At 49.8% G+C, this 13,671-nt stretch overlaps 1 protein-coding gene across 7 annotated transcripts in view; it reads left to right on the top strand.

Annotated features, from left to right (window-relative positions):
- Positions 1-13,671, top strand: part of ddx4 (DEAD (Asp-Glu-Ala-Asp) box polypeptide 4) — a 169,080-nt gene that overhangs the window by 112,592 nt on the left and 42,817 nt on the right. For all 7 annotated transcript variants that reach the window (XM_078549653.1, XM_078549673.1, XM_078549668.1 and 4 more), the window contains 5 exons: positions 598-740; positions 5,647-5,799; positions 6,545-6,699; positions 12,204-12,333; positions 13,212-13,378. In XM_078549653.1, coding sequence (XP_078405779.1) covers positions 598-740; positions 5,647-5,799; positions 6,545-6,699; positions 12,204-12,333; positions 13,212-13,378 — 748 coding nt within the window. The remainder of the gene's footprint in view (positions 1-597; positions 741-5,646; positions 5,800-6,544; positions 6,700-12,203; positions 12,334-13,211; positions 13,379-13,671) is intronic.

Raw genomic sequence — 13,671 nt, 5'->3', positions numbered from 1 at the left:
CTGGAAATTTTGGCTTGAATATCTGGCTTGGCAAACGGCCAGTTTCAATATCTGCACATATGAAGGATGACGATTGCCTGCTGTACATTTTCAGTTTTCTTTAAATTTCATGTTGCTAATATTTATCTTGATGCCTTAATATATGGAGCCAGGCCTGCCTAAGTATTATTAAATGGCATTTGCTTTTCAAATATTAAGTCATATACACAGCTCATTCCTGTTCAACTTGTTTTTTAATGTGGGAGGGGAGGAGGAAGAATCTCTTATTCAGGCCCCATTTCCATCGTCAGCTGTGAAGGCAGCAGACAGGCTCCTGTTCCTTTCAGATAGAATGCAAGAAGATTATGGCAACTTGCCTTTCCCTTTTCTGCACTCCTCCTGATAACTGTTTAGGGAAAGTTGCTGTTCTAATAAGCACTCAGCGCTTCACTTTGCTATATTGATGTCTCTAAATAGTTTTTATTATGCATAAGTATTTAGTTTTTAAAGACCATATCCAAAAGAAAAAGACTCTCTGCCTAAGTAGCATTCCACTCTTGCTTATAATCGATGTTGAGACTTCAATTGTATAAATCTAATTCATGTATCTCTTCAAAGGCCCCAAAGTGACTTATGTTCCACCACCACCACCTGAAGATGAAAATGCCATCTTTGCTCGTTATCAGACTGGTATTAACTTCGATAAATATGATGAAATTCTTGTGGATGTTTCTGGATTCAATGTTCCGCCTGCAATACTGGTTGGTATTTGAAATCTTATTGAATTCTATGAATTACGGGGGCGAATATGCTACATTTGCAAATTGTGCAAACATTACCCTGATAAATGATGCTGTTCCTCCATTAGGAAGTTCGATTTTTCTACAAGAAGCCTAGACCCAAAGGTTCTGTCATTTCAAATGTTTATAAACTTGAACTTTGTGTTACAGTTTTTCCAATTTTTATCAGGGATTGTGTTCAAGCTGGGCAGTGAGTTTGTGTGTATATATGCAAAATGTTTGTATATGCAAGAAATAAATATTTTGCTTTTGTGCCGTGCTGTAGTCCTCTGGTATCTCTTGCAATGCGCAAGTCTGGATGGTGAGTGCTGCAGGCTTTTTAGATTATGACAGGTTTTGCAGCTGAGTCTGAACAAGTTCTCGTCTGTGAACTTACATATGAACATAGGAATTAGGAGCCCCTTGAGCCTGCTGCACCAGCACACTCACTATCTAGACTTTGATAAGGTCATGGCTAATGTGATCTTCAACTCCACATTTCTGTCTAACGGTTGACTCCTTTGTTAGTCGAGAATCTGTCTACCACTGCCTTAAAAATATTCATTGACCCTGCCTCCACTGCTCTCTGGGGAAGAGTTAGTGAGAAAAAATTGTTGTCTTATCTTCTAAAATGGGAGACCCCTTATTTTAAAACTATGTCCCCTGGTTCTAGTCTCTCCCACACGGGGAAACACCCTTTCAGCAACCCTGTCAAGTCTGCTCAGAATCTTGCATTTTTCAATAAGATCATCTCTCAATTTTCGAAACTCCAATGGACACGAGCACAACCTCTCCGGCCGTTTCTTGGAAGATAACCTCCCCCCCCCGCCCCATCCCAGGTATTAGTTGAGCGAACCATCTTTGAACTTCTTACACACTTGTATTCTTCCTTTTTAAGGAGACCAAAACTGTACATAGTACTCTAGATGGAGCCTCACCAATACCCTGTACAAAAACAGCAAGACATCCCTACTTTTATTGCAGGGGGAATGGAATATAAGTGGCAACATTTCATTTGCCTTCCTAATCACTTGCTGCACCTGCATACTAAGTTTTTTTTTCCCTGATTCATGTACCAGGACACCCAGATCTTTTTGTACTGCAGGATTCTGCAGTCTCTGCCTCTCTCTCTCTCTCTCTCTCTCTCTCTCACTCGCGTGCCTCGCTTTCTCTCGCTCGCGCCCGCCTCGATCACTCGCCCGCCCACCCCTCTCCCCCGTCCGCCTGCCCCTCTCCCTCTCCCCCGCCCGCCTGCCCCTCTCCCTCTCTCCCGCCCGCCTGCCCCTCTCCCTCTCCCCCGCCCGCCTGCCCCTCTCCCCCGCCCGCCTGCCCCTCTCCCTCTCCCCCGCCCGCCCCACTCCCCCGCCCGCCCCTCTCCCCCGCCCGCCCGCCCCCTCTCCCCCGCCCGCCCGCCCCCTCTCCCCCGCCCGCCCGCCCCCTCTCCCCCGCCCGCCCGCCCCCTCTCCCCCGCCCGCCCGCCCCCTCTCCCCCGCCCGCCCGCCCCCTCTCCCCCGCCCGCTCTCCCCCGCCCGCCCGCCCCCTCTCCCCCGCCCCCCCGCCCGCCCCCTCTCCCCCGCCCCCCCGCCCGCCCCCTCTCCCCCGCCCCCTCTCCCCCGCCCGCCCGCCCCCTCTCCCCCGCCCGCCCGCCCCCTCTCCCCCGCCCGCCCCCTCTCCCCCGCCCGCCCCCTCTCCCCCGCCCGCCCCCTCTCCCCCGCCCGCCCCCTCTCCCCCGCCCGCCCCCTCTCCCCCGCCCGCCCCCTCTCCCCCGCCCGCCCCCTCTCCCCCGCCCGCCCCCTCTCCCCCGCCCGCCCCCTCTCCCCCGCCCGCCCCCTCTCCCCCGCCCGCCCCCTCTCCCCCGCCCGCCCCCTCTCCCCCGCCCGCCCCCTCTCCCCCGCCCGCCCCCTCTCCCCCGCCCGCCCCCTCTCCCCCGCCCGCCCCCTCTCCCCCGCCCGCCCCCTCTCCCCCGCCCGCCCCCTCTCCCCCGCCCGCCCCCTCTCCCCCGCCCGCCCCCTCTCCCCCGCCCGCCCCCTCTCCCCCGCCCGCCCCCTCTCCCCCGCCCGCCCCCTCTCCCCCGCCCGCCCCCTCTCCCCCGCCCGCCCCCTCTCCCCCGCCCGCCCCCTCTCCCCCGCCCGCCCCCTCTCCCCCGCCCGCCCCCTCTCCCCCGCCCGCCCCCTCTCCCCCGCCCGCCCCCTCTCCCCCGCCCGCCCCCTCTCCCCCGCCCGCCCCCTCTCCCCCGCCCGCCCCCTCTCCCCCGCCCGCCCCCTCTCCCCCGCCCGCCCCCTCTCCCCCGCCCGCCCCCTCTCCCCCGCCCGCCCCCTCTCCCCCGCCCGCCCCCTCTCCCCCGCCCGCCCCCTCTCCCCCGCCCGCCCCCTCTCCCCCGCCCGCCCCCTCTCCCCCGCCCGCCCCCTCTCCCCCGCCCGCCCCCTCTCCCCCGCCCGCCCCCTCTCCCCCGCCCGCCCCCTCTCCCCCGCCCGCCCCCTCTCCCCCGCCCGCCCCCTCTCCCCCGCCCGCCCCCTCTCCCCCGCCCGCCCCCTCTCCCCCGCCCGCCCCCTCTCCCTCTCCCTCCCCCTCTCCCCCGCCCGCCCCTCTCCCTCTCCCTCTCCCTCTCCCCCGCCCGCCCACCCCTCTCCCTCTCCCTTTCCCCCTCCGCCCCTCTCCCTCTCCCCCGCCCGCCCCTCTCCCTCTCCCTTTCCCCCTCCGCCCCTCTCCCTCTCCCCCGCCCGCCCCTCTCCCTCTCCCCCGCCCGCCCCTCTCCCCCGCCCGCCCCTCTCCCTCTCGCCCAAATGTTTGTCCACTCACTTGAGATTATGTCCTCTTCACAACTTACTTTCCTACCTATCTTTGTGTCATCAGCAATTTTAGCAACAATACATTTGACCCCTTCATTCAAGTCGTGTTCAGACATCTGCAATTTTAGCAGGAGTAACTAGAAAGCATGTAGGAGCAGCAACCATTGCCTTTTTTATCCTTCCTAAATTGAGTGCTAAGATCATTTGTTTCCAGATTCCTGCCTTAACTGATACCTCTGTGCCGACTGGGAACTGAATCTGGCCCTTCAGATGTTTCTGGCTTGGTATGATACTAAATGGTGCTTTTAACCACTGAGCCATTGAAGAAGCTTGGGCAACAGCTTTTGTATGTAGAAGATGGGATGGGAGACAGCAGAAACGTGGAGTATAATCCCTTAAGATTTCGCAATACAGTGTATGTGATATGTGATCTCTTACAAAGCGAATTATCCATGTGTACATGAATTAAGCTTGAGGTTCGGTTTTTAAGACGTTTTTGACTAGAAAATGCCATCAACAAAGAGAATTTTTCTTCTTGAGAGTGGGCAGTATCTATCATCCCTGTCCCTTATCATTCAAAGATGAGTATGTCCTCTTTTGGCTCATGCCTCTGGGTATCCTCTGCACCCAAACCACCAGGAAAACCAGTACAAAATATGGAAAATAGATTACAGGCTCCCAGGTGGCTTGATCGATCACAAACTTCCCGCGGTTATTGGAAAGGTTAACCTTTAGCAATAACATCAGGTGAAGTTAAACTTGCAGAAATTGAGATTTCTTTGGGAAAATACAGATACTCAAGACTGTCACAATCACAACATTGTGAAAATGACAGCAGGCCTACTTAAAAGGGAACCTGTGGTAATTTTTGAGAAAATTAGATAGAAACAAGAAGAAAAAGTACTCCTCAGAGCAAGATAGGAAAGTAAAAATCAAGACAACTACTTGGATTTATATAGCACCTTTTTAATATAGTCAACAATCCCAAGGCACTTCACAGGAACATTATTTAATAGAATTTAACTCAGCCATTAGATGAGGTCACGTGACCAAAAGTATGATTGAAGAGTGAGATTTTAAGGAGTGTCTTAAAGGAGAAGGGAGGGAATGGGTTACAAGTGGAGTGACAGTTGCAGGAAGGCAAATTTATTTATTTTTGTTCAGGGGCAGTGTTACAGTAGATCAAATAGGTTTGTATGTAAATCCTCACTTGGTCTTCCATAAAAGAACTGAGAAAGATGAGAATTGGGTGATCAGGTGGGGGAAGAAAACCCAGTGCATATAATTTGATGTTGTTAATTTAAGGAACAGTTGTGCATGTGTTTCCCCATCCTGTCAATTATTACCTAGACAGCATAAAGTTCATTCTAAGGAAGACCATACTGGAAGTACACTATTTATTTCTTCTTGCATGTCACATTATAACCCAAATTATAATTTACCCTGAACACTGTTTTGATTGTACAATGTTCATGGGGACAAAAGTGAAATCTTTCCTTTCCATCCCTACACATGTTAAAGAGGAATTTGGGAATACCATAATGTTACTTTGATGCTAACATGGAAGTCAAAATAAGATCTTAATTTTGGTTGGATTGAAACTGAAGCTGAATCGGGTTGATGTTGTCTGGTGTAGGCTGCTTAGGTTGCTCAAGGGTTTTGGTGTCTTGTGCTGAAATCTCTGCATTGGTTCAGCCGCAGTGGTTGGGTTAATGAGGGTGGAGAAAGGAGAAATGATAAGCACAGGTGGAAGCAACTAATGAATGCAAGAAAATATATGCTTTTTTTAATTATTAAAGCCCACCTCTCTGGCCTTGAACAGTATTTTAATGTATAAAACCAGGCTTCTCTTTACATTTTTTTTTGTGTGACCATATTTAAAAGCTCTTTCCGTTTTTAAAAAGTCGGCCTTCCTTGCCCCACAAAAAAATAAGTATTTGGAAACCATAGATCAAAAATTTGTTTCCTTTTTTATATTTGTATTCAGAAGTTTCTTAATTGCTGCCTAAAGCCCCCACTTTAGAATGGAGCTCAAAAAAATTCTCAAGCAATCAAACTGTTTTAGACTATTACTAAAGCTTGTCATTTTTTTCTTCTAGTCATTTGACGAAGCTCACCTGTGTGAAACTTTGAACAAGAATGTAAATAAGGCAGGATATCTGAAACCTACACCAGTTCAGAAACATGGAATTCCAATTGTGCTTTCTGGACGGGACTTGATGGCTTGTGCCCAAACTGGCTCTGGAAAAACAGTGAGTGGTAGAAACAGTAAAACTGTATGAAACCAGTTGACTCAATCCATCTTACTGTCAACCCTTAATGTGTTGGTAATGATGCTATAAATTGCTTGCTTGTAATTACATTTACATTTTGGCATCCTTGTATTAGGAAAGAGTGAAATAGCCAACAGTCCTAGTCCTGATCTTTATTTCTGATGCATGTTATCTATGCTAGTGCATAAACAATAGCTTCCTGGGCAGTGATTGCTACCATATGATCAGTGCCTTGTTTTTGTGTGTGGCCTGTGCATTTCAATGTGCAGTAACTTTTAAAATTTCTTTAGCACCTGTGTTCACTTATAAACAGGGTAACTTGCAGACAGCTGACATGGTACCTGCCAGATTACTTTGCACCTGCATACTGTGCACTTCAGGGGAATGTTGTCTGTGATGTATCTTACTTTTAAGGCAGCAACATAAATTAACAGAGAAAGCTTGTAGTGTTTTTTTTAAATTGCTAATCATCTTGTCTCATTCTCTGTCCTAATGACAGTTCTCTGATTACCTTTATTCAATTCACTCTTTTTCCATGTATGATCCCATGGTAAATGTCCTTGCTTGATGCATGTTCACTGTCAAGTCAGAGTTACTGGATTATAAGAACCTGAGCTATTTCCTCCCCCTACTTCACCTGAGATGCTGAGGCATGTTGTCGCCCTTTTATGCGGTAGTTACGATCAATCAGTGACTATATATTTTTTGTACGTAATTGTCACAGGCTGCGTTCCTGTTGCCAATAATAGAAATGCTACTGAGGGGGAATGCAGCATCAAGTCGATTTAAGGAACTGCAAGAACCGGAAGTAGTCATTGTAGCTCCAACACGCGAACTGATCAATCAGATATATCTGGAAGCTAGGAAATTTTCTTATGGGTAAGTAAATAAAACAGAAATTTGTACAAGGACTTGGATTTCTGAAAAAAATACACAAATGTTGAGTGACTATTTCTAAACAGGAGATTAAAATTTTAGGTGTACATCTTTTTCATTAGAACTGAGCACTAAAAAGATAAACAAGAATGTTAACATCATTGGAGAATGAGAACAAGGGAGAGGGGGAAGCAAAACTATGTACTAATCATAGAGGAAGCCAGTAGGTGCAATGATTTTAAGATGGCAACACCTCTCAAAAACCCAAATCGCCGTCCAGAAGGCTGTTAGTGTATGGGGACACTTCCGAAAATCTCTCTGTTCTGGCTTGGGCATGTATCACCATTCTTTCATTGTCACTGGTTAATAATTCTGGAACTCCCAACCTAACAGCATTTTGGGACACTTGCACCACACTGACTTCAGTGGTCCATGTAGGCATGCTACTGCCTCATTGGCATCTAGTAGTGGACAGCAGGTCCAGGCCTTATCAGTGCCACATCTCAAGAATGAATGTTTTAAAAGAGGATTGCCTATGTGTTAATGGAACGATACAAAAAGAACATGGGGCTGGTCAGCTCTGTTGGCTGGATGGCTCGAGTGTGATTCAGAATAACGGCAATAGTGTGGGTTCAGTTCGCGTTCTGGCTGAGGTAGACTTAGGACCTCCACACCCTCCCTGACAGTGGAACACAATGGGTAGAATTTTCCCAAATTTCCACTAAATGCAGTAGTGGGTAGGCAAAATGGCATCCTACCTGGCAATGGCAGGTTTTCACGCTGTATCGCCCCAAACCCCCCTCATTATTTTGCATTCCCGGGAAACACGGCGTTTCCATGGCAGGTGGGCTCTCATTCGCCCTCCTGCCATCACTCTACCGTTTGCAGCATGCCAGCCGCCATGTTTAAAAGGCAACTGCCAGCACACCGCTCATCACTACCAGCTCACCACCGTTGCCTGGGAGACATGGCCAGCAAAGGGAAAAAGACCACAGGCCCCCCCCCCCCCCCCCCCCGGTTTAATGATGGGTCCCTTGAGTGACTGCTGGACTCTGTGGAGGTCCACCGGGATGTCCTCTACCCTGCTCTGGCTGTAGGATGGGCAGCAACGTGACCAGTCCGGCTTGGGAGGCAGTGGCGGTCAGCACCGACGCCCTTCAGAAGAGGACAGCCGCAAGAGGATGAATGATCACCTCTGTTCTGCCAGGGTAAGCCACTATTTTCATCACACTCGACTCCCACACTCTCGAACCGAGCACACATCCACAGGGCCCTCGCTCACTTCCACTTCAATGGACGTCACCATTAACACTTTCACATACACCTCCATTGTCCTCATCCCGTTTATGGGACAATTCACCACCCGCACAGGCCAGGCACATTTATCATCTGGCCTGGCAGGCGTCCTGTTTATGCTTTCTCCATCTCTATCCATGCAGGACAAGCTGGCACAGAGCAAGAGAGAGAGCGGAATGCCCGAAATCAAGGTCTTTGTGGATTTTGAAAACACAGCAATCCAGCTGGCTGCCAATGACCGGGACCGGTCCAGTGCTGACGGTGAGGTTGGCACTGCTCTACCAAGTGAGAATTCAGCAGTGCAACATCCATCTGACAACCATGCCGTGGGTGTTGTGCCCTCTTTCACAGGCCACTGGCATGCACTAATTATCTCTACTTGTTTTTGCAGGCACATCTGCCAAGCAGCAGACAGAGTCCATGACCCAAAGCCTTCCCAAAGGGGAATCTGATGGCACCCTCCTCCAAGTTCCTTCAAAGCACTTGCCCACACCCTCCACCAGCGCAGAGACACACCTTGATGGGACCTAGCTTTAGAATAGACACGGGATCACAACCTGGTGAGCACATTGCACTGTCTGATTCACAGCAGGTGGAGGCAAGGACTTCCAGGTCCCTGGCATTCGGAGGACTGCTGGTAGCCAGAAGTTTGCTGAGTCTGAGTCAAATGACGAGCCTTTGGACTCTGTCATGTCACAGTTGCTGGAGCTGCAAAGGCAAGCTCGGGAACACCAGGAAGGGATGTCTGCTGCACTCCTCAGGTTGCAAGGCACGATAGAGGAGTCCATCTGCCTTCAGGCTGAGGTGATAGCACTGGCATGCCAATGCACCGAGGTCAACACTGGTAGGAAGGCGGCTGCCATGGAGACCTTGGTCCAGGACGTCACTCCTGCATTGCTGTGTGGGCTCAACTCCATCACTGACTCCAAAGTTGGCCTACAACAGTGTGTATGTGAGAGGGGTGCGGGGCAGCTCGGTCTCACTGCAGCTACCCCTTCCCCTCAAGGAGTCAGCCAGGACCCATGGGCACCCGTAGGGAGGAGGATCAGCAGGTGCACACTCTGGACCCATCTACACAGGTGACTTCAGGAGTGACTGGCACATCCAACTCCATTCTCCCTGTGACCTTAGTTCCAGATTCACAGGCTGAGGAGGGTGCTACTGCCACACAACAGGATCCTGAAAGTAGTCCGGGGCCCTCCAAGTATTGGCCCTCCAGAGGATGCCTGCCAAAATCATCATAGACAGGGCTTTGCAAGCTGTCTCCACCTCCTGCTGTGGATGTCCAGGGAGCACCAAGACGTAGCGGCAGGGTTAGGAAAGATAAGAATTAGTTGCACAGCCTGTGCATGGGTGTTATTTGCTTGTACACAGTGTACGTTATTGTTAATACTGTTCATTATTGTCAATAAACTCCCAAGAATGTCTCCCTGCCTTTTTCTCCCTATTCTAATGAGTAATGTTCTTGTCACTCAGATGTGAAACCTTTCTGCACAAGATAAAAACAGGTGCCTCAGTCTAGGGCCTCTTCCCTGTGCTCTCTGCAGCCTTCACTCTACAGTGATGGTCCAGCTACACACTCCCTAGAAACATTACTATTGCCTGCACCTCGGTGGTGCTTATTATTGCTGCCAGAATGTAGCAGGCAGGCGCCACAGAGTTCTCTATTCTCTCGATGTGCTCACAGCACCTTTTTTAAGGAGGGGCATCTGTGACCACTGAAGGACTTAGGTGCTGAAGGTGGACAAAGCATCAGCTGTTTCTAAAGTTTCTTGGCTGCATCTTGCATTCTATGATCAGGGTCGTATCATAAAGCGAGCTGCCATTGGCCAGACAGGAGTCAGGAATTTTCAGAGGCTATATGAAGATTTATGGAGTGTCATTGTCATGCTCCTGCAATCGAGCAACTATTAGGGCCTCCACTGCATCTCCATGACAGGAGCATTCTCTGAGGGTATGACTGGAGTCAAACTTTCACGAATGCACTCTGAGGATCTATGGAGTCACCTCACTGCATGACATCATAATCCTCCACAGATCTAGCAGCTATGAGGGCCTCCCAAGCGCACCTGCCTCATCTAGCCATTGTGAGGGCCCCAACCCCATCACTGTGGCCTCTGAGGACCTCCTCACCCTCACCCCATCGGTGTCCTCCTCATTGGAGGAGACGTGCAGCTCCTCCATCCCCTCCTCAGCCAGCTTGTCTCTCAGTTGGAGCACCAGATTGTGAAGGGCGCAGCACATGAGGACGGTGTGTGACACCCTCTGCGGACCCTATTGCAGGGCTCCACCAGACTGATCCAGGCACCGGAACCTCATTTTCAGATGGCCTGCTCCAACAAGTTGCGAGCTGCAGCATGAGCCTCATTACACCGTCGCTCTGCTGTAACCTGAGGCCGCCACATGGGTGTCATCAGCCACGGCCTCTATGGGTAGCCCTTGTCCCCAAGGAGTCAGCGCTGCAGTTTTTGTGGACCCTGGAAGACTCCAGGGACCTGTGACCAACTGAGGATGTAGGCATCGTGCACACTCCCTGGAAACCATGTGCACACCTGCAGGATGCATTTATGGTGGTCGCATACCAGCTGCACATTGAGAGTGGAATCCCTTGTGATTGATGTAGTCCACCGTGTGAAGCGACAGAGACCTGAGTGATGGGTGTAATTGATCTGTGGGAATCCCGAGATCTGGGCGATCCAATGGCCCTTGCATCCTGGCTGTCCCGGTCCTGTGTGAAATGGTCCTGGGTGTGTGCCCTTGAAGATGGCACCTGTGACCTCGTGGATGCATTTGTGGGTGGTGGCTTTTGATATCCCACAGAGGTCACATGTGGAGCCCTGAAAGGAGCCACTGACATAGAAATTGAGCGCCACAGTCACTTTCATAGCCACTGGCAGTGGATGCCCTCCATGTCTCCTTGGCACCAAGTCCTGCAGTAAGTGGCAGATGTGAGTGACCAGGCACCTCCAGTCGCTCTCTCCTCCACCATCTTTGCTCTCTGTAGGCCATCAGGCATACAGCTAGGTCACCAGGCTCCATGCTTCATGGTCCTCCTGCAGCATGAAAGAGAGAGAGATGTGGTTATCATGGCTGTACTTAGCACCTTTTCTGGCCCTGTGTGACCGCCCCTTATCATTTCCTGGAGAGTGCTGGCCGCCCCTCAGATGGCCAGAGATGAGTGCGCTGCATGGCTGCCCTGCCAGCCTGCGACATGGGGGAGACTGCACCTAACCAGGAGCTGAGATTGCAAGGGGATGTGAGTGCCTTCAGCAGTGACTGTTACATGGCCAGCGTTGGCAAGGAGATTGTGCAACGTGTGCAGCTCCGTGGCCCAGTAAAGCGGTCGCGGACTCGCAGTCTGTGCTCAAGGTAGGTGGGTGGGTGGGGGGTGGAGCGCGTAAGGCCTGGAGCGATTGGTGTCACTTTGGTGCCTCCGCATTGCTTGCATGAGTGGGCAGGCTAGGAGCCCGACCCCAATTATATCACTGCGGCTGTGCATGAATTGTCTCAGTTGCAGAGAAATGGTCAATTTATACAGGTGTCCCTACTGCGTGGCCACTTCCCTCGCCTACCCTGCCCTGCACCTTGATTTCTCGTGTGTGGGATCCAAAGCCAGGGGAACAGTTGCTCCTCCTCCCACCCACACACACCCCTCCCCGCCCCCCCAGACAAAGTCGTCTCTGGTGTGGGATGAAACAATGAGCCAAGCCTTTGGGCAGAGCAGAACGAATGAATAAAAACATGTAGATTGTGGAAGGTGGGAAAGGCCTACAGGGGTGGGGGGGGCGGGGGGGAAGAAAGAGATTGGGGGTGTGTGTGGGCCGAGAAGAACAGCCAATACAATGTAGTAGTTTTTAGACAACTAAAGCCTGAAAGATGAGGGAAGTAGGCTAACCCCATGAACCAGACCCTGCATTCTTCTGAAGGGTGTTGACCCTATTCTTGAAGCCTGTATTGAGCATTGTTGGAAGAGGCCTGGTTGGAAATGGGAGAGGAAATTCAAGTGGCGAGCTGAAGGAAGGCCAAGGTCACGTTTACAAAGCAGGTCAATAATGAATGTGTCCTGAGGCTTTGTTCTTTAGCAAGAGCAAATTTATCTCAATCTGAGAAATTTGCTTTGTAAAATTTCTCGTTGGTGTGGAGTTAAAGTCGCCTAACATTTCACCTACATAAGTTAATTTTATGTATCCTGTGTTTTTTCAATGTTGCAGAACTGTCGTGAGACCTGTTGTGGTCTATGGGGGAACGAGTACAGGCCATCAAATTCGTCAAGTTTTACAAGGCTGTAATATATTATGTGGCACCCCTGGAAGACTTTTGGATATTATCTCTAAAGGAAAAGTAAGCTGTTGGTCATTGCGTCTTAAAAAGTATTAGAGATTTGTTGTTAAGCCTGTTGGCAAAACCTTAAGCCATTTGTAATCAACTGGGCTGAACATCTTGAGACTGAGGTTAATTATGGATTGTGTATTTAATGGGTAATATTATTTCCTGTGTTAACGAAAACTAGAACCTTCACCCTTAATAGGTTTTTCTAACCTACCACTATGCTGAGGGAAGGAAGAATGTATGTTTTTTAAAAAAAAATACAGAAGATGCTGGAAATCCTCATCGGGTCTGGAGAGAGAGAAACAGAGTTGACATTTCGGGTCCTCTCTTCACAGATGCTGCCAGACCTGATGAAGATTTCCAGCATTTTCTGCTTTCTTTTTGTATTTCCAGCATCTGCAGTATTTTTTGCTTTTGGTAAGTGTGTTGCCTGATGGGCTGCAAGCAGACAAAAGTCGTCCTGTGTTATGCAGAAGAGTGCTGGTAGGCTGTTGAATGTGGGACCAGTACATCTTTTCTTCATAACATGAGAAAATGGGGATAAATTTTTGTCCACCATTTGGGCAGTAATGTGACGAAACAATGCTCTTTATTGAACCTGTCATTTGTTATTCAGTTTGTTGATGAACTGAGAATCGGGCAGGATTTATAAAGGGCAGGCCGTCTGATTTATTTATTTATTTTTGCGAGATTACCACCCAGGCTCTAAATATGAACATGTGTTCCAAAATCTTTCCAATTAAAGGTCATTGGTTAACAGTGACTGACATTCCTCTCTCCACCTGTGGCCCATACAGTTTAATGGCAGCTCATTTTTTTGAGATCAGTATTTCAATTCAAACTCTTCATCTATTCTACTGTCAAAATGTATCACCTTTCGTGATTTCTAGGTTGGCCTTGGTAAGGTGCAGTACTTGGTATTAGATGAAGCAGACCGTATGTTGGATATGGGATTTGAACCTGACATGCGAAAACTAGTCAACTCCTTTGATTTGCCACCTAAACAAAACCGCCAGACTTTGATGTTCAGTGCTACCTTTCCTGAAGAGATTCAAAGGTAAATTAAAACACCAAGTATGTTTAGAAACATTTAATTTTGAAGGTTTGTTCATGCTTAAGATCTATACTGAACTGTCACAGTTAGGATAAAATGGTCTTGAGCAAATTAGCAGTATGGAATTTGTTTACTCCTCCAAAATGCAGTTGGCTTTTGTATCATCTTGGTTTTAGCAGTGGTCCCCTTAACCCACAAACCTGAGATCAGAAGCCAGCTGTTGTCCATTATGTTCCCAGCCTAACTCAGTATAATTGTAGTTATCTATCTGCTGTCTCCAAAACTAGAGGGAAGAT

The sequence above is a fragment of the Cetorhinus maximus genome, chromosome 1, assembly GCF_964194155.1.
Source record: "Cetorhinus maximus chromosome 1, sCetMax3.hap1.1, whole genome shotgun sequence".
NCBI classification, from domain to species: Eukaryota; Metazoa; Chordata; class Chondrichthyes; order Lamniformes; family Cetorhinidae; genus Cetorhinus; species Cetorhinus maximus.
Note: the sequence above shows the minus strand (reverse complement) of the source record. Positions and strands in the feature narration are given on the sequence as shown.